Source organism: Delphinapterus leucas, chromosome 10 (assembly GCF_059928025.1).
Source record: "Delphinapterus leucas isolate spDelLeu-1000000601 "Yukka" chromosome 10, BTC_Dleu_Yukka2, whole genome shotgun sequence".
NCBI lineage: Eukaryota > Metazoa > Chordata > Mammalia > Artiodactyla > Monodontidae > Delphinapterus > Delphinapterus leucas.
In genome coordinates, this window is record NC_143138.1 from 10067950 (window position 1) to 10089415 (window position 21466).

The 21466-nt window shown below is 45.4% G+C and overlaps 1 protein-coding gene across 6 annotated transcripts in view; it reads right to left on the reverse strand.

The window, feature by feature from the left end:
* Positions 1-7896: 7896 nt before the first annotated feature.
* TBC1D7 (TBC1 domain family member 7) overlaps positions 7897-21466 on the reverse strand; it is a 142866-nt gene continuing 129296 nt past the window's right edge. For 4 of the 6 annotated variants that reach the window (XM_089918328.1, XM_089918329.1, XM_089918330.1 and 1 more), the window contains exons 4-8: positions 21229-21416; positions 17183-17320; positions 11122-11267; positions 9730-9859; positions 7897-8699 (exon numbers count right to left, since the gene is read on the reverse strand). In XM_089918328.1, coding sequence (XP_089774454.1) covers positions 8613-8699; positions 9730-9859; positions 11122-11267; positions 17183-17320; positions 21229-21416 — 689 coding nt within the window. In that variant the 3' untranslated portion in view covers positions 7897-8612. Of the gene's footprint in view, positions 8700-9453; positions 9640-9729; positions 9860-11121; positions 11268-17182; positions 17321-21228; positions 21417-21466 lie in introns of all 6 variants that reach the window. The other 2 variants (XR_002646469.3, XM_022586691.3) reach the window with 2 other exon arrangements.

The window sequence follows — 21466 nt, forward strand, 5'->3', positions numbered from 1 at the left end:
TTTCAGTTCATCGTAAGGACATGGTTTTTGCCCTCCAGGGACCAGCTGGCACCGTGAGTGGAAATAGTGCAGGTGCCCAACGTAAGGAATTGGGGTGGGCAAGAGAGGAAGATGGAGAGAGATGGCTTCAGGTGTGGAAGACGGTTGAGAGAAAGTGGCAGCAAAAAGGTGCTCTGGTTTGGATGAAGGAGGTGTGGACAGCTGTGCTGTGGTTGAAGACATCTCACTGCAGGTTCCAGGCAGCAGGAGAGAATGCACACTCACTGCTGACGCCCCCAGCCCATCCGGCTGCTCCAAAGTTAGGAGCTGGGGCACAGTCCTGTGGGTTTCAGCAGCAAAGCAGTGCTGGAGCCGAGATGCTGCCAGCCACCTCGCAGGCCTCGGCTTAAAGCTCAGGAGCTGGTGGAGGAAGGCCTGAGGCAGGCTTCCCAAGGGCCGGCTGAAGGCTACTTGTGCCACCCCCACTTCCTCTGAACAAAACCAGCCTCTCATTCATGCAGACGGGGCACTTAGTCCAAGCCCTTTCGGTTCCAGCAGAGGCTGCAGTGCTCCGTGGCCCTCGGGGCACCAAGGTGGGCACCTCTAATGGAAGCACTGAAAGGTGCATCAGTGCCTGCACCCGAGCTGCACCCCTGCACGGCCCCTCGCTGCTCACAGCAGCCAGTTGGTCTTTGCATCCTCTCCATCCTGAGACCCACCCCTCACCCAACACCGGCAGAGTGAGTTCTGCACCTCGCACTATGTTGGACTCTGTCATCCATCGCCCCACTTTACGGGGGTGGGGACTGAGGTTAAAGGAACAGGATCATACCACTAGGAAATGGCAAAGCTGAGCTGAGCACCCTGGGCTTCTGACCCTCAATCCAGTTCCCCTGCCTCTACATGACTAGGGGATCCCACAAAGGATGCTCAGAAGGATGACAGTTTTAGACACAGATTTAAACCCGTGTCTGCCCTGCTAAACTGCACCTGCTCTGGTGGGATCAGTTACCACTGGGTTTAGCACCCTTCACGTAATAGGAAACCTGTCAAATACTGGCTGAAACAACCGGATTTTTTGTTTGTTTTAATGTAAAGGAAGTCTGGAGTTAAGTAGGGAAGGGCTTGTGGTACCATCAATGTGCCACAGCTCTGTTTTTTTGCCCCACCATCCTCACCATGTGACTTCCATCCTTGAGGTTGCCTCATGTCCTAAGATGGCTGCTGAGTTCCAGTCATTCTGTATGTGTTCCAGGCAGGAAGTAAGAGGAAAGGTTACCTGACGGTGGAGTAAATCCTCCGTGAATAAAAACCTTTTCTGTAAGCCCTACCTAATGACTTTGCTTCTATCTCATTGTCCATTCCTCTGCATCAAGACTGGGAAATAAAGTTTTGTTAACACACTCCTGCCTCAAATAAAATTGAGGTTTGGTTAGTAAGGAAGGGGAGGATAGATATGGGTGGTTGGCTGCCACAGGGCTGCCCTCAGTAACGAGCTGACTCGTGATAAGGGGAGTGAAACCACCTCCAGTGACCCAGCGAGGAGAGCAAATAATTCATAGGACATCTGTGTCTCACTACTGAGATTATAAGGTACTTCATCACATCCTGAATATAAACTTCTAGCAATATCCCCAACATCACCTAGAAATGAAGCCAGGCTAATTTAAAAATGAGAAAATGGCACAGGCAGGTAGCATTCTCTGTAGCTTTTCTTTCTTTAGCAGCCCGGGTTAAAGCTCTGACAAGGTACAATCTGAAATCTACAGTCCCTGCGCCTCCTTGCTATTCAAACTCTGGTCCCCAAGGACCAACATCATCAGGGAGCATATTAGAAATGCAGAACCCCAGGCCCCACCCCCGAGCTACTAAATCAGAATCCGAATTTTAACAGGGGCCCTAGGGGATTGCCATGTATGTAAGCTTTACAAATGGAAGACTTAAAGCACCTGCAATGGGCCTCTGATCTCCTAGAACACTTCTCAGGAAGCATCCTCTCTAAGATGCTGAGACTGTAAGTCACAGTGTCGCCTCTTTGAAGAGAGCACACATTTTACCCGTTATCGCTGTGACTCAGTAACACCTAATGTTTACTGAGTGCTTACCACGCGCCAGGCACTGACGCGAGGGTACTGTGTGTCCTGCTGCATTTCAACACTCCTAACAATCCCGTAGGGTGGCTACCATCACTGTCATGTTACACAGGAGGACACCGTGCCAAGGTGCCCAGCCAGCAAGCTCCTCAGGGGTGTTAAGGCTCAGAGGACAGATAAGGGCAGTGTTTCAGGATGAGGGAGAAGCTTGGCGTGGTGAAGCACGCTCTAGACAGGGATGGGAGCCAGGAGGCCTGCGTTCTAAAGGCTTCTCAGCTACCAGTGGGTGACCTGGTATAACCCCCGTCACCACCCAGAACCTCGCTTTTCTTTTCTGAGTACTGGGGAGGGGAGTGTCGACCAGGTGACTGGCACGCTTTCCTCCAGCGGACGCTCAAGTCCAGGTGTGCCTCCCTTCTGATCCTGAAGTCAGTCAGCCTTGGCAGCTGCCGACCCCGACTTTATCCAGATTCACCCGACTGCCACCGGGTCTGGCCAGAGCCCAACTCAGTCTACAGACGCAGATGTTGGACACCCCAGGGGACGCATACATCTTTCCAAGCTATCAGAGCGAATACACACAGCTGCTCCAGCCGCCCCCTGCCCGCCCCCAGCCTTCTCACTGGACTCAGGTGCAGGGGAAGGAGCCGGGCAAAGCCCACTTCCCGTCAACTTCCAGAATTAGACTTGATGGGGAATGTTCCCAAGGAAACACCTGGCTATGCCAGACGCTGCCAGTGGGGCATTCCCACTCTGCCCACCTCATCGCAAAGCGCCGGCCATACCACCCTCAGACCGGCTGGCAGAAACCAGAAATAAGCAGCGAAGGGAGACCACTCAGATGCAGTTCACGGTGGAGGGCGCCTGGTACCCCTCCTGGCTCCTGTGCAGGGCATGTCCAGTCACCAGGTTTGTCAAATGGAGTGGGAGCTTCTGAGAGTGTCTCCCCGTTCACAGTGGCCCCTGTACAGTGTCCCTTGCTCACCGGCCCTGCGCTGGCGTGGACACAGGGAGGCTCCTGGGGAACATGAGTCTGTCTCCATGGGGATGGATGATCGATCCACAGGCAGCACCAGACCCAAGATGGACCACAGGCCCTTTCCCGTGGATTTAGGAAACGGGGCCAAGAGACTGTCTCCAGAGGCTGGACCTGTACCAGATAATCTTAGGACCTCAGGGTAAGGCATCTTCCACCAGAGCAACCCGGACAGCAGAGAGAGAAACAGCAGACACACAGAGCAGGTCAAAGATAAAGGGGGCCAGAGTCTCTTTAGTCCTGTCCCAGATTCTAGCCCTACCCCCAGTGGCTTCTGAACCTCAGCCCCTGTACCCTGTGATCAAGTCTCCTTGAGCAAGCCAGCTCCAGAACAATTCTGTTACTTGTCACCAGAGGAGTCAGGCATTCATGTATTCACCTAATAATCAGGGAGAGCCCAGGCAGGCTGAGATGTCCTTGGCACCGAGGGAAAAGAAAAGAATAAGACATGATCTATACCCTCGAGGGGCTCACAGGCTAGTGTTCGATATAAACAGGTCATTCTAAACCAATGTATTAAACGTGGTAAAAAAGACAGAGTACCATGGAAGGAAACAAGCCTAGGGCAGAAGCCAAGGGGCAGAGAGTCGGGAGGGCTTCCTGGAGGAGGGGATGCTTGAGCTGAATCATAGAGATAGGAGGATGTAGCCCTGCAGTGGGGAGACAATGTTCCTGACCAAGATGATACCAGCATGCCCAAAGATGGGTGGGGGACAGCACGGTTTCAGGGAGAAAACACATATGAGGAACTATACTAGGTAAAGCAGAAGTGTGCAAAAGGGACCAAGACACAGCCTAGACGCAAGAAACCTGCTTTTTAGAGGGAAAGCACATGGAGTTTAATTAAAGTTCGAGACCACCAAACCAAAGACTCCTGAACCATTATACATGAAACATTACAGAAGCTCAGAAGCAGGAGAAGGCACGCGCGTGCAGCTTGGAAATTAACAAGGGGCAGTTTCAGATAGGCCTTGAAGCCCAGGGCAGATTCAAACAGAGGCAGAGCCTGGCCACAGACTTGCAAACCACGCTATTCGAAATGTTCAACATTCCTCAGAGCTCTGTACTTCTTTTTTTTTTTTTTTTTTTTTGCGGTACGCGGGCCTCTCACTGCTGTGGCCTCTCCCGTTGCGGAGCACAGGCTCCGGAAGCGCAGGCTCAGCGGCCATGGCTCACGGGCCCAGCCGCTCCGCGCATGTGGGATCTTCCCGGGCCGGGGCAGGAACCCTTGTCCCCTGCATCGGCAGGCGGACTCTCAACCACTGCGCCACCAGGGAAGCCCTGTACTTCTTAACGTGCTTTCACATTAAGCTCACCTGATGCTCACAGCAAGTTGAGGAGTAAGCAATTCCAGTACCTTCCTGAAGGTGATGGGGAAACTGAGCTGCAGACTGAGTGATCTTGGGTCACAGAACTAACGAGTCAGCGCGGAGGCTCAGACCCTCCCCAGCACCCACCCCTTCCAAGGCTCTTTGTCACTCTTGCATGAATAAGAGAAGGGGACAAAGACCCATGCATTGCAGAGTAACTCTAACTTTCCTCCAGAGCTTCTGGGCAAGCCCAGGTCACCTCCACCCTTGTGTGGCAGCTCAGGAGCGAGAGGTCCTCTTAAAGACTGAGAAAACAAAATACATACCTGTTTAATATCTGTCTTCCCTGAATGATTACAAGCTCCAACAGGACAAATACAACTTAGCAATTAAACTCAGTACCTGGGCTATTAATGGGAGTGTGTTCAAATCTATTTCATGATTGAATGAGAATGACGACGAGAACAAGTGAACCAGAGTGGAAAGGGGAGAGAGGAGGTGGGGACGCAGGCCCGCCGGGGCATGGACACAGCCTTCTGACAGAAGCAAATCATCCAAAGCTCTTCTCACTGCCACCCTCACAAGCCTTCATGGCATTAAGCCCAGAGGGCGGGGGGCGGGCAGGGAAGAGATGCCAATATTTCCAACAGGCACCCAGTTGCTACTTGGTAAAACTCTAGGGAAAGAAGGGTGACGGGAGACGAGCAGAAAGAGACCAAACAGGAGGGTCAGAGGTTAGCGTGAGCTCCAGCAGGCCCGAGCACCCCTGTATGAGTTCCTGGTAAACGACCAAGTAATCCCTAGGCTTTAGGTGTGATGCTGAGGTCTGAACCCCGATCGCCTGCTGTGCTGTTCTGCTGGGGGTCCTGCTCGGTCGGGACAAGCTTCTTGAAGGATTTTTTCCTTGTCCTCTGATCACGTTCTCCAATCCCCCTCCGGGTGGTGGCCCTACAGTAAGACCAGCCCCGAGTGAGGAACTGTCACCTCACCTAGCAAGGAACCGCCCACTCACTTTTTAACCTCCATAGGGCAAGGCTGGCAGACCAAAAAGGAAAGGGAGTGACTGGTGAGGAAGGCAGTGAGGGGCCGGCACCCCAGCCTGCCCTGCAGGCCTCTGGGAAAGTTCCTCCCCCCTGTGTTCACATCGCCCTCTTCCTCCACCCACCCCTCCCCGGCCTCTTCAATCTGGCCTCCTGCCAGGAGCCACGAGCAGTTTCACTTGGCACAGATTCTAAAGGAGAAACAGCTCTTTGTTCCATCCACCAGAGGAAAAGGTCCCCAACTCCCGCTACAAAGACACCTTTTCACCTGTCAAGGCAAAGAAAAGCGGCCTCTAGGCCTTCCAAACCCAGAACACCCAGCTGAAGACAAAAGCTGCTTCTCCTCTGGGACCACTGGAGGATGCAAAAGGCAGAGGCAGAGGCCCTGCCAGCCATCCACACCCCTAACCCCTCCCAGAGGCTGCCTCGGGCTGAAGGACGCCGCAGCGCTGCTCACAGAGGCTGTCACTTAGGCAGGAGATTGGACATAGTCCTGGGCACACGTGCTCTATTTTTACCCTCCCCATCCTCAGAGACTTCACCCCACATTCTGCACTTTCAGGGAGGAAAACTAAACCCCCAGTCACAGTGGGGAGCTGACGACCACAGGGCCCAGAGTGATGCTGCAGCAATTCAAGACGAGGCCGGCTTGTCTCACACCCAGAACAAAAGAGGATGGAGGCCTTTAGAGCTCTTTCCACACATTACGGGATTTGAGGGTTGCCCACAGTTTTCAGGCAAACTTTCTATTAACAACAACAACAAAAAAAAGCACTTCATTCTAATGAACGCTGACCTCATTTCCTGAAGTGGCCTCAGACACACACACAAGCCTGCGTACGTACAATCTGTCAGTTTGATTTGTCATCAGGCAAAAGCCACACACACCCACCCCAACCTTCCCTGCCCTCAGATCTAGAGCTTCTCTCATCTATGTTTAAGGCGACGCTGTAAGAAGGAAGAACTAGAAACTCAACTTAGTAACGTTAAATCCCAGTTTTCCAAGGCAGGGGGAGAACCCCACATATTAGCCACCACAGTTTTGGCCACAACCGAAACCCTGGGTTTCTGCAGTATCCGGACAAAATGTCTCGAATAAAGGGAACGTGGGGCTATTTTCATCAGGAGCCGTGCTTCTCACAGCAGGCAGTGAGCAGAAACATCTTCAAAATACTACACTCAGTAAAATAAAATTCTGATACTGAAATGGAATTGGATCCTCACCTACTCTGTGTCCCTAGAGTGGGCCTTAAATTCTGCCCAGACGGAGCCCTTTCGTTGTCTAAGGAAAACGCATGATCATCAGATTGACAAAACAAAACAAGACCCAAGACCCACACCCTATAACAGACAAGGTTTTGCCAAACAGGGTTTGACAGCATATACTGTACTTGCAGAATATTTAATTTTCTATCCCTCAGCAGTGGGGCAATAGTCTTCCGTTTTGGCTCACCTGGACCCTCACCAGAATTTTAAGCGGAACTCCAGCCCCTTCAGCCCCCTCCCCGCCAGGTGCACTCCCTCCCTCTCCCCCCACCTCCCCCCTGCTCTGTGAGGCCTGCCCCTGCTTCTCCCAGTGCCGAGGTGGGAGCCAGCAGTTGGGATTCACTAACATCACTTGACCTTATAATCTTTACCAAAAAGTTGTGCAAACTTTTATGGTTTGTAACCGTATGTGGCTCGTAAATTAGATAGAAGTAAAGCGCTTATGACTTCTGTGAATTTCACATAAACCCCACGTTCACTCACTAGGTAGCGGACAAGTGCAGCAGGAACTCCTCGTGCGCTTTTGCTCACATCCCCTACTGGATTCAAAGTTCTTCGGGGCAGAGGCGATCACTGGATAAATGTAAAGCATTAACTGTAAGCACAGTTTGCTTTAAGAAGTTTTCTTATGAGTGTATTTTTGATTAAAAAAATTAAATACTCTTGCATATGTTACTTTACACGTGGGCCAGCTGGTTTCAACAACTCCGTGTGCTCTGAACTCTCTCTACAGCTGTTTTCCACGTTAGACAGGGACTGAACTCTCAGAGTGAGAGCTCCATAATTCCATGTCTCCTCTTTTTTGGGCAGAGGGATGGGGGCGTGGAGAATCCAACTCACCACTCGGGCTCCTGCAGGTCTGACAGGTGCATGAATCAGTTTCAAACAAAGGGCCCCGTCTCACTCGCCCAGCTCAAAGCCTGCAACTGTTCAACCAACAGTTACCATCAGGGGATGACACAGCCGGGGTGGGGGGGGGTGGGGGCGGGCATTAGCTATTAACCTGAACCTGCCCTTTCACCCGTTCCTATTCCAGGTGGCAGAGTCCTCCCCAGATGCTCACCCAACATTTAATGGCCCATCAAGGAAAAGCATGAGTCCAGCAAAATAAACAAGTCCTCTCTTAGCAGGTAAATTTAGACACATTTTGTTCAGTAATATTTCACTCCAACTGGCACAGAGAAAAAAAAAAAGCAAGGCCTTTATTTAAACCTATTTAGCAAGACAAAGTCTCAGAAAGCAGATTCAGATTTCAGAAGATTTAGAAAGTCAGCTTAGATTTCAACAGGTACTGTATGAACAAAAGCGGAATCCGAGTTGTCAACGTAAGGAAGTTGTTTGCCATTCCAGAAATAGACCTTAGAAAGTAACTAGCTTGGTGCTAAGTAGAGAGGAGCAGGGCAAGCTTGGTTACACCCTGCTTACTGAAGCACCCACCCACCCTGACTCAACCGCTTTACAAGCTGGGAGCTATTTTCAAACAACGCTTTCAAAATGCTGTTCAGAACAAGTTCCTATTGTATAAGCACAGGGGACTATATTCAATACCCTGTGATCAACCATAACGGAAAGGAATATGAAAAAGAATGTATATGTATGTATAACTGAATCATTTTGCTGTACAGAAATTAACACGTTGTAAATCACCCATATACTTCAATAAAATAAAATGTTTTTTAAATGCTATTCAGAGTTGAACTCTGTAGTTCTGTATAATCAGAAAATGCCATTCCACAACACAGTGACTCCAGGTATCTTAAATAAATTCTGCTGGGAAACAATTACACTCTGAGTACCAAAGTGAGAACCCTATTATCAGTTTAGTAGATCATGTCCCAAAAAAGCCCTCTGGGCAGGCCTGGCAGGCTGTCCACAATGTCAGGAATGTTCAGGCGGAGTGGACCGGGGTCCCGCAGTGTTTGTGCCATAAGTCGATGGCCTTGCTCACAATCGCATCCGAGCTGTCCTGGGGGATCTGCGAACAAGCAAACCAATCTCTGAAATGTGTTTCCGACTTCAGTATCTCCCTCATTTTCACTCTGGTACAAATCTCATTTCCACTGGAGTTTTCAGCATTTTTCAGAAAGCGATCGCACAGGAGGCTAGTGCCAGGATCTGTTTCACGCGCCACCTGAGGCCGCAGCAAGGAGCAGTCGTGTCATACCACCTAGGGTCGAATCCTGCACTGCCCACTACTTGCGGACTCTTGGGCAGGTTATCTGAGCTCCCTGGGTTCAGATCCCCGTCTCTAAAATGAGGCAAATGATAGCCGCAATTCACAGGGCTCTTTACCGGGTTACATGACATAATTCACAAAAAATACTTAGCAGTGGCCCTGGCACTGTGAGCCACTAATTACAATGATGACGGTTCTTTGATCCAACATACCTTCACTTAGTACTTATTTACTGGGCCACTGTTCAACTGTTAACATTGACTGATTAAAATATATAGACTTGGGGTCCAGTGAAATTCACTCACACCTAAGTCTCTGTACTTCCACCTCTTCTTGCCTGGTTAAGGGGATTCTAAGATACAAAGACGGGGAAAAACAGATTCATTTTGACCCTTTTCAACATGCTCTAAGTTTACATTTCAGCACATTAACAAATCCAGCTGGGACTCTACCAGAGATAGCAACAGAAATGAAAGGACTTACAAAATCCCTCAAAACATCAGGTTCCCTTTTCCAGCAACAAAGATCAGTCACCCTAAAGTAAAGATCTCACCTCTTCCTTTTCTTGACAAACCTCCTAGGGGTCACATCAGGGGATAAGACTCCAGTCCCGGGCGCATACACTCATGGAGATTGCTGCTCAGGCCACTGACCCCAAAGGACTGCACTACCATCCACAGAGCAACGTGAAACTTCCAGGGGAAAATTGTTTCTTATGATGTAAAAGTATACTATGTCCCTGAAACAATCGAATGCAATAGAAACATCTGGCTTGCTAAACTGACTTCCCTTCTAGATTCAAAATTAAAACAAAACAAAGTACACTTACATTTTCCAGAAACTTTGTTATCTTCTCTGCACTGTTCAGTGCCATTACTTTTATTTTAAAGGTTAAGAGAATTTCCACAGCTACAAAAACTAGTATCTTACAGGATCCACTTATAACTTTATCCCAAACCCTGCAAAATAAAGATATAATCAAATTACGAGTTTGAAGTTTATGTTTATCTAAACAGCTCAAATTTCAAAATTAAATCAAGTTACATTTTAAGTACCGTCGTCCCTCAGTATCCCCAGGGAATTGGTTCCAGGACTCACTTGCTGTGGATACCAAGATCCGTGGAGGCTCAAGTCCCTTGTGTAAAATGAGGTGGTACAGTCAGCCTTCTATATCTGCAGATTCCACATCCAAGGATTCAACCAACCACAAATTATAAACACAGCACAGGATCAGCTGAATCCGCAGATGCGCATCTGCGGATACAGAGGGCTGAGTTCATGAGCTTCAGAGAAGAGCTATGAAGAAATCATCATCAAGGAAAACAACACAGATCAGCCATTTGAAATCTATTTCAGACACAATCAGCAGTGGAAGGAAAAAAAGGAACCATGGCTAGAAAGTATCAATATTGCTCTGCTAGGAATTGACCAGTATGCCAATTCCCTAATGTTTCAAAACTGACATTTTCGGGCAGGAAAGTCCTAAACCAAAGCTTAGATTTTACTAACATTTTGTAATGTTAATATAATCATTACATGGTAAGGAACAACAAAAGCAGCAAATGAAATGATAAATTCAATTTCATTTTCCAATGGTTTAAATTCATTAAGGAGCCAGTTACTGAATATACTCTAAAATAACTATTCTGATAACTCCTATAAACTCTTACAGTTGGTATAATTCTATACATGCCAAATGCATTGTCTTGTAATGTCCTCTGTACATTTACCTTTCTCCTCAACTGCAAAGCTGGGGATGGGGTGATCCAGGACACCGAAATACCCGTAACACGTCTGAAGTTGATGGAAGAGCTGAGTTTGAGTCTCAAGTCTCTCACTGCCTTCAGCTACTTTAGAAATACACATTTTCTCTAGGACCTGCTCCATTTCTGGAAAAGCCCACATGTACTCCTAGAGACTATTTCACACGGGAATACTGAACAGCATCAAACACATTGAGGGCCTTCAATTTCTCTAACCGTATGTTGTAACATTTTTAATATTTATATTAATATGAGATATTTCTAATGTTTCTAACTTTATATATAATAAGCAGAATCGTGTGTTGTTATGTTAGCTGCTGGAGAAGTCAGCATCAAATTATTGTATTGTTCTAAAGCAAATTCATATTCCAAGATGATCACGTTAAAAAAAAAAAAAAAAAGAACGCAGGATTTTTCTGCCTCTGAGCCTGCAGTCCGTATTTGAAAGAAATACTTGCCTCTGTAAGCTGGATTCAGGCAAGCAGCCGGCGAAGCATCTCTTGAACCAGAGATCATAGGGCAGTTTGGACACTGCAGAGCTCGTCTTCAGATGACGCAGCAGTCGGCTATCTTCCAGGTTCAAGTATTGCTCAAAAGCCTTTGGCTAATGATTAAACAGGAAGAGATTACTCAGTTCCTGTGACATAATGTTACCTGATCTTACAGCCTGTGATGAAAAAGTGTACATGCTGAACGCAGGAAATGCTAGAAGACAAAGCTTCAGGCTCATTTAAGTCACTGGTGAGACAGCAGTTTCCCAGGTCAGAACTAACCAGAGGAACCAAGCGTCCAGGACTAAGGGGTTTCCTGGGACAGTCCCAGGCTAAAAGGAACCGTTAGTCACCCTAGTTAGTCCCAATTGTGCTAGCCAGATTCGACAACCTAAGACAAAAGCCCAAACCAAAATTCAGTTGCTCTGGGGAGCTAAGAAAGGCCCGCGTTCCGGCTGCTCTAGGGCAGCAGGTTATACGTTCAGGGAAAGGACAAGGGTTAAGACCAAAGAAACAGAGCGGGACTAAAGCGGGGACAGGGAACTAGGAAGAATGGAGATGAAAAGGCCCAGCAGTCACTGATGCCACCTACGCTGACCCACGTGGAGCACACTCTGCACTTGGCAGCTACAACAGGGGTAGCTCTGTCCCCAGCAAGATGTGCACAAGAATTCCGGAGAGGTACAGGAATAACACAGGGGGACAATGCTCCAGGGTTCCGTCTGGCAGCCTCTCCCATGTAAGGTTACACAGCAGCCAACACCAGAAGACTGGGATGGGAGCTAACAAAGCTGGTTCCCAGACGGGTCTGCTGTATTTACAGGGTTCTCTGGCAAAGCACGGATCCTAAGGTCAAACCCTCAAGTCTGTACTCTCTATCCAGAAGGGCACAACCAGATCCCATATCACCTGGCCAAATGCAATTTTTTTTTTTTTTTAATATCTGCACCACTGTACTTCTGCCGAAGAGGCGATTCATAACCTTTACGATGTCCACCGTAGCCAGACACTGCTACATATATAGGGAAGGGAGTAAAAAGCAAGATAGCTTTATCACAGTGTGTTATAGTTAGCTCTTTGCAGCTCTCTCAACCAGGCTGGAAGCTCCTTGAAGGCAGAGATGCTATGATGGGAATAAGCAGAGACGATAGGCACATCCAGGTGGGAATCCTAACCCATATACTTAAGAAGCCAGAAAGAGTTTCCCAGGACAGCTGACGTTTGAGCTGGCCCACGAAGAAGGGATGGGACTTGGCCAGGCAAAGAGGGCCACGCATTGATATCTGGTCCAGCTTAAAGGATAAATATCCCTAAATAAAGAGAGCTTCTAAAAAAGGAAAATGCCAAAACCTCTATAGGAAAAAAATGCACATGGCTCTAACCCATATGAAAAGATGCTCAACCTGGCTATAATAAAAGAAATGCAACCTGAAACTATAGTAAGTAAGGTATCCTTTCTCACCGATCATGCTGGCAAGAACACATACCAAGTTGGCGAGGCTATAGGGAAACTGGCGTTCTCATCTGTTGATCACGAGTGTGCAAAAGGGTATGAGCTCTACAAAGAGGGATTTGAAAAAAACCTAGCTGAGTAACACATGCCTTTACCCCTTGATCTAGGTCCATTCATTTCTAGGAAATCTATCCCCCCTATATACTGGCAAATATACAAAAGGATACATGCACAAAGCTATTCACCTGTTATAACAGCAAGAGACTGGAAACATCTCAATTAGCCAACAATAGAGGATGGGTTGAATAAACTAGGATGGAGTGGTATGCAGCTGTGAAAAGGAATAAGGAACGTCTATATATACTGCTCATGGCATAATCCCCAGCATATATTAGGTTAAAAAAAAAAATAAAGCAGGGTGAAGAAAAACGTGTATCAGATGCTACTGCTAAATCTAAGAGGGTGAATATAAATACATATCCACGTGTGCTTTTTTTTTCTTTTTAGTGGAAGATGACATTTATACTACCTGAAATTTTGAGGACACAGCAAATGGTAGAAATGGTAGATGTGATGATTTTATTTATATTTTACTGTAAAACATTTAGGTTATTTCCAATATTTCCATGACTCTCATATACTTACTTTTAAGGAAATAAAGCATACCTCAACAGAAGGCAAAACCTGGTAAGAGATTTAACCACCTTGAGAGGAATTTATATTAAACTTAAGAAGAGGCTGCTAATAGTGTTTATTAAAAGAAAAAAACCCTCTCTTTAGGACAGCTTTTAAAAATTATATCAATGGCAAGGAAAGAAAACTCACTCACTTTAATGACTCAACACAGTTAAGACTGAGATGGCTTAAAGGCAGGCTGATCTGAAGAGAACAACAGAGACCTTCCATGTCACACCACTGAAGCTGGCCTCTACTCTCCTTGGTAATCGGAGGCCTCATCAAAGAGAATTTCCAAAAGCTTGTATGGAGAGGAAAGCTGTGATGTAATCCTATAAATCAGAACACTACAACATAAAGGCATCATCACCAGAAATATTCTTTTCTTTGGATGTCAAAAGCCCATCACTGTCTATCATGTGCACATTTCCCCAGGATTATGAAACAACCTATGCTCTGTGATAACAAATTTGGTAAAACCACAAAAATCTGAAAAGATGGCAGACAAGATTATAGAAACTAACAAAAAGCTAGGCAGAAGAGATCTAGTATACAACAATAAAAAATTTTAAGCTGGACCAAACAAGGTTTAACTAAAGACAACTTTTTTTAAAACTTGACTTTAAAAGTTTAAGTCACACACACAAAAAAAGTTTACGTCACTTGATGGCTAAATCAAATAGCAACACAAAGGAAATTTAGCTTTTCTTATACATTCTGAACCTTAAAAAAAAATTTGCAACTATAAAAAAACTATGTGCTAGGCACTATAATGTACATGTGAAAATAAACCCCCTTTTCTGAAGATGGGGAAATTAAGGTTCAGGGGACATAGGGACATTAAGTATCTTGCGGATTCTAAAATGCATTTCTTTAACAACAACAACAAAAAAAGCTCAAGGCATTTTTGAAAAAGAACAATAAGAGGGAAATTTCCCTACCAGCTATGAAAATATGCTAGGAAGTTAAGGTAAGTCATATGGTACTGGCCAGGAAACAAATACCTTGATAGAAAAAAAAAAAAAGGAGTCCAGAAAGAGATAAATATATATAGAAACCTAGTACATGATAAAGAGGGCATTACAAATCTGTGAAGAAAAGAATGAACTGACCAACAGCGTAAGTGGTAGTTCTACTGCTTATTAACTGTGTGGCCTTGGACAAGTTACTTAACTGCTCTGTGCTTCAGTTTCCTCATCTGTAAAAACAGATGTGTTAAGATGAAATAATTCATCAGCAAAGCAAATTTAGTCTGGGTTGGCATGAATCATGTTCTCAAACCGTTGACCAGTGTGAGGAGGAAGAGGGCGGTGGGGTGCTGGCTGAAGCTGTGCTGCAGTTATAGCCACAAAAGAAACAGTCACGTCTGCGTCTGATGCCAGTCGCAAAGGTAAGTCCTTCACCAATTAAAGAACTAAATTTTAAAATATTCAAATATTTTTAAAAGTTAGAAGCTTTTTAAAAACTTGTTTTTAAATCTCGGGATTAGAAAGGGCTTCCTAACTGCGATACAAAACAGCAAAAGAAATACTGATAAATCCAATGGTATCAAACCTTTACATCTTTACACAACAGGGAGAAATATTTTCAGAGAAAATATTTAACTTACTTAACAAAGGATAAATATCCAGCACATAGCAATAATTCTTACCAAAAAAAAAAAAGGAAAGATGGAAACGAAATAGAAAGGTAGACAAATATGATGACCAATAAACATACCCAAAGCTGCTTAACTTCACTCAAAAATGAGGCAATGGAAATTAAAATGGGCTACGATTTCACTATCAGATTGGAAAAATGTTAAGAGAGTGATACTATCAAGTACTGGCAATGGGGTGGAAAACAGGAAATCTCATAAACTGTTGGGGGAAGCAAAACTGGTACAACTTCTGGGTAAGTAACCTGGTAGTTAACAAATTTAAGTATGTCTCTTGCAATTGAGCATCTGTTGTATAGGTAACCCACCCTAGAGACACACACACACATACACACATGGGAACACATCACGTACACGGAGTGGGACTGTCAGCATGGAGCCTTTACATTAAATTAGGGCAAATTCTTAACAGAAAATACTATGAGAACTTTTTAAAGTGGTTCTAAATGAGCGACTCTCAATCCTAGCCTCATTTCAGAATCACTTGGAGTTTTAAAAAAGTAGAATTCTGGGGCCTCACCCCCTGAAGATTCTGATTTCATTGGTTTGGTCATTTTTAAGAGCTCACAGGTGGTACTAATAGGAAGTCAGGGCTGAAAACTACCTATGTGTATTGACATGGAAAAGCTCCCAGACATTAATTTTTAAAAAGAATTGTAGGGCCGTATGAACAGTATAATACTTACATTAAAAAAAAATTATATATATATGTTATATACATATACACACACACGTGTTCATGGGAATGCACTCGCAACCCCATCCATTCCAATGCACATAAAATAGTCTAGACAAATACACACCAAGTTGATGACAATGCCCACGTCTTAGAAAGTGGGGGAGGGGAGGCGCTGGTGCAGGTCTGTGACAACACTGGATTCACTTGGATTACTTAATACTTCGAGAATGCATCTGTTACTTATGTTATTAAAAATAATGACTTTTTAAATGAACTATCAAAATGCTACTGCATTTACTCCAATAATAAGCAAATCACAGTATGATTCGCACCTCTTGATTTAATTAGGCAGCTAACATTTCATTTCCATATGCTCCAATGCCATGCTTTTATTTATTGAAATTAAGTGAATTAAATTTCAAAATTCTAAAATCAAATTTTACTTAATGCAAGTACATAAAAAACACTCCTGTTCAGTGCCCTGGGAAACGGAGGGCCGAAGAGTCTCGCCGACCACCCTAACGGACACAGCAGGGATGGATCTCCAGGGCTCGGCTGACCTGTGCCCCGCACCTGACCCTGCGTCCTGTACACGGTTACTGCTTTCAACAGAATGTCCAAGTGAAACAATTCAATGACTTAAGAGAAAAGACTCGTTTTTATAAAATGAGGGAAAACACTGGGCAAAGGACCCCTGGCTTGTGCTGATGACATAAGCGCTGGTCTCCAGATTCCCAAGTCAGAGTGTACAGACCACCAGCTGTCTTCCTCACAGAGTCCCGACTCTAATGTGAGATCACAGTGTGCCCGGCTAAAACGAACCGACCACATTTCCCAGGCTCCACTGCAAACTGGGGCGGCCTGGTGACACAGTCCTGCCCGCCAATAGTCATGCAGAAGGCAAGTCTGTTTAAGGGGGCCAGGCTGGCCTGGCTTGTCACTTCTCCTCCTTTACTTTCGTCTTTGCTTTTCCCTTCCTGCCTAGAAAAGGGACGTCATGGCTGTCACTCCAGCATCTGTCATGGGATCACGAGAGGAAGGATCACACCTAAGAAGGCTAGTACAGGAGGACACGAGCCTGGGTCCCTGGCCATACAATGGCTGTGGCACCAGCCCTGGGCTGCCTCGCCTCCAGACTTCTGCTTACGTGAGAGAAGACAAAGCCTCTGTTACTTGGGCTTCCCATTCTACACAGCCAAACTTAAACCTTAGTACAGACGGGTAATTCTAGCCAAAGTCAGGGGATTCTGGATCAAGATAAGGAATACCATAGAGTGGGGGGTGGGCCAGCTACAGCCTGCAGAGGCCAAATCCGGCCACAACCGTGCTTTTACGTATTTTGTGTGACAACAGCAGAGCTGTGTGCTTGCAACAGAGACATACACACCCAGTCCCCCAAGCTGGAAACATTTACCATCTGGCCTTTTACAGAAGGTATCTGCTGATTCCCACCAGAGGGTCCACGCATAATGGTAGCAGCACCAGGAGGTAAAGGCCATTTCCTGAGGACCCCCATTACCATTGCTCACGCCCACCCCAAAATAGCCATAACAGCATCCCTCACCAGCTGGGGTAGAAAATCCCGGTACTTGTTATTCAGTTGGTTCACAAAGCATCGGGTGAGCCAGTAACAGTCAATGCTATCTTCCACCATCTCTTCCATGGCTTTAGCAATGGCAAGAAATACTTCATCTTCTGGCTCCTGCAAGATTAATAATAACTCTCAAGAGGGAGGTAGAAGAGAGAAATACAGAATTCTTTAATAATAATGAAGCCTTGCTCCCTAGATTCTGAAGGACCTGCAATAAATCAAAGTGGGACCGAAAGCGCACAGTCCCTCACTAACAAGATGACCAAGGGGACATGAGGATGAGTAACCAGAGGAATCTGAGTCAGCGCTGCTTCTGAACACTCAGCTTTCAAGCTGAACATTCAGAGATTTTTCAGCTTCTAACATTAAGGTCAAAGAGTCAACACAAACCCTGAGCAAGGGCTGACTCTACACCCCAGAGTATTCTCTGCACTGGAGGAGAATTCCTTTCAAACAGAAGTGATAAACAGCAAACAACTGGAGACCTCTGTCAGTAATTTGCAAACATTAAATGACCCCAAAAGGACTAATAAGCATTTTATTTCAAAGCATTCAGACATAGCTTTAAATTTTTGTTCTATCTTTAAGCACCTAAAAAGCTAAAAATGACCCTAGAATTGGAATTTTAGGACTCAGAAGAATGGCATTTCTCAAACCCTGTGTCAATACTCAGAGCATGAAAGCAAACCCTCAAGTAAGTTTCGAAAGAAATCTCATAAAAACTGGAATCCACTTGAAAAATCTGTTTTCTAACACCATATCTTACACCAAAAGCTTTACATTTTCATCTAGGATTTAACAGCTGAAGGGTTTTAAACATTGAAAAGAAACTAAAAAGCTTCCTTCTACTCCCCTAAGAAGTCCCAACTTAAAACCAAAATACCTATTTTAACAGAAGTATTGCATTTTAGGCCTCCTATCCACTGATGAACATTCTACAAAATGTCAAGAACAGCAGAAAGTCTCCTTTCGTGGACTCCCACCCGGCCCTGGCGCTGTGCTGGGTGCTCCTGAACCTGGCATCTCAACGTTGCTCCCAGTTACTCTGAGACACAGCCAAGAGGACCAGCGCCCTCCAGCTGAAGTCAGCTTCTATGTGCCCAGCCCTGTGCCGAGCACTGTCACACAAGTCTCATTAAAAGATAAGGAAAATACAGCCTCTAGGGCTTGGTGACCAAGGAGGCTTGAGCCCAGAACAAAACTTGGACAGCACGTCAGCCTGAGGCCACGGTACAGGTGCCTGGACCTCAAGCCTGGAAAGCTGAACAGGGATGAGGTGGAAACGATAACCTACCATCTAGATCTCTTGAGCTAATGGATAATCTAACCTAACTTCATATACAGTTTAGGAACTTGTGTAGTACTATCAGCTAACTGCATTCTGCCAATGGGAAATAAAATTTAAAGTTTGAGGGTTCCAACTATTTTCAGGAATGTTCTCTCTTGATAAACTTCATCAGAGTGGACGACCTAAGATTTGCCCATGGGACCCAAAGCAGCCTCAAAAAGAAAGAACAAGTCGAAGTCCAAACTGCTGTGCCAGCACACTGCAATCTTCAACAGCCACCAAAAAAATTACAGAACAGCAGTTTGCAGGCAAATCCCTCTTCCGAACAACTCACTCTGTTTTAGCCAAAAGTTAAAATGCTTAGAGTGAACTGCAAGTTGTATTAAAATAGCCAAAGCCCAAGAGCTATAGTCATTACTTTGCCTGCCCTCCTCCACTCCCCCTCTCTTCCCTTTATAAACAATAAGCAGTCCAAGAAACTAGAGTGAGCGGTTTGTCAAAGGTGAAATCTATAAAGCAGGCTGGAGCCTGTGGGCCTGAGGCCAAGGAGGGGTCAGGGCCAAGGAGGCAGCCAGTGACTACAAGGCCTGTGCGGCCTGCAGGCCAGGGCCAGAGAGGTGGCCGGCCGTGTTGGTCACAGACAGAGGAACGAGCAAAGAAATAAATACAAATAAGAAGAGGCTTCCATCAGCCTCACTGTCACTGCCAGAGAAGGAAGTTGCAAATATAAAAAGGGTGAGGGCTAAAATGAACTTGTGATATTAGAAAGGAATTGGCACTTCTGACATTAACTCAGGGTCTTCAATATAGAAATAAATAGATATATAAACATATAGGTGTGTGTAGATTTCCTAGCTGTCTGCTGAGAGGGCCTAGAGGCAATGACACACCAGGGACAATGAATATACCTAGCACCCTGTTCTTGGTTTCTAACTATAATACTCCAAAAAAAAAAAAAAAGCCTGATTCCAAGCCTGGGGTAGGGAAAGTACAAAATGAGCCTGGAATATCTTTTTGTGCCAGAAAGTAAGAAAGTGCTCAAAATGATGGGAACTTGTCAAAAAGACACAGAAGTCACAAGGCTTCCCTGGTGGCGCAGTGGTTGAGAGTCCGCCTGCCGATGCAGGGGACACGGGTTCGTGCCCCGGTCCAGGAAGATCCCACGTGCTGCAGAGCGGCTGGGCCCGTGAGCCATGGCCGCTGGGCCTCCGTGTCCAGAGCCTGTGCTCTGCAACGGGAGAGGCCACAACAGTGGGAGGCCCGCGTACCACAAAATAATAAAAAATAAAAAAAATAAAAGGCACAGAAGTCAGCTTGAAGAGGCTCCCGCTGGCTAAATATGGGACAATTTTAACATCAAAATAATGGTAGTAATGAATTATAGGCCATTGAATAAAAGAGGAATCTATAAATTCATACTGATATACATAAATGAGGGAGAAGGGAAAACTCTTCCTTACAGAAAAGTCAACGAATAAATTCAGAAGGAACGAAGGAGTTAGAAGATCACCATTTGGCAATCAACACAGTAAAAATTGTTTCAGGCCAGAGTCAGTGGATTGATAATTACACAGTCTCAAAGTACCTCCCCACAAGTTACTTATTAATTACAAAGGGAAAACAGCAACCTTACCTTGAAAAAACCTGGCAGACACCACCTTAACCAAGTGATCAAAGTTAGCAGCAAGAGCAATAAGTATCATATTTCTGTGGAATTCCTGCCAGAAACGCATAACTAGATTTTAATCATGAGGAAACACACAAACCCAAATTGAGAAATGTTCTACTGGCCAGTACTCTTCAAAACTGTCAAGGTCATGAAAGAGCAAGACGGAGGGACTGTTCCAGATTAAAGGCAACTAAGACATGGTAAACATAATGTATGATCCCAGGTTGGATGCTGGACCAGAAAAAGGACATCGGTGGGACAGTCAGCAAAATTTCAATAACACCTATAGATTATAGTATTGTATCACTGCTAATTCTCTGGTTTTGATAAGTAACCAGAGTATAATTAAGATGTAACATTTGAGGATGCTAGGTGAAGGTATATGGGAACACTTAACTCTTTATGCAACTTTTTTCTACTATCTTAAAATGAAGAATTAAAACAAAAAAAAATTTTTTAATCGTCAACAAATGGTAAAACTAGTAGTTGAAAGTTTGATAAGTTCTGAACCATAACTTTTATTGTTTAGATAAAGGGCATTATTGGGACAATTGGTCAGACGGGAATGGAGTCTGAAGATTAGATGTTAATACTATGTCAATGTCAACTCCTTGGTGTTGATGACAGAACTATGGTCGCCTAGGGGAGTGTTCCCATCTTTGGCAAGTATACACTGCAGGAATCTGAAGGAATGGGATGCCGCGTCTACGTCTCATTCTCAACTGGTTTGGAAGAAAAATATGTATACATATATAGGAAAAGTGAGAAAGCAAACATAGTAAAATGTTAATGACTAGGGAACCGAGATAGAGGATATATGGGATTTCTTGATAGTATTCTTGCAACTTTTCTATAACTTTGAAATTACTTCAAAACAAAATTTTAAAACATTAGGGAGATTGGGTCAAAACGTACAGGGCTATGAATGTCTGGGAAAGATGTGTTGCTTCTATTCTACAAAGAGCCATGGAAAGTTTCTAAGGTGAAACATAATGCAAACAAAGGCTGGCAGACGGAGCAGGTCTAAAGCTGAACCAAGGGTCAAACAAAAGCACCACTGACCAGTGCAAAGGAGGGGTTTCGAGGCAACTTCCCAGACTCTAGCCGATGCATGTAGAGATAGACTTCAACCTGAGGTGTGGCATCACTGATAAAGCGAATGACTTCCAGGGCGTGAAGGACATCAGAGTACTGCTCCTTGCGATACATCATCACCTGGGCATGGGACTCATGGTGTGGAGGCAAGATGCCTATAGAGACCCGGGGCGGGGGGGAAAAAAAGAAAAAAAGAGGGCAAAAT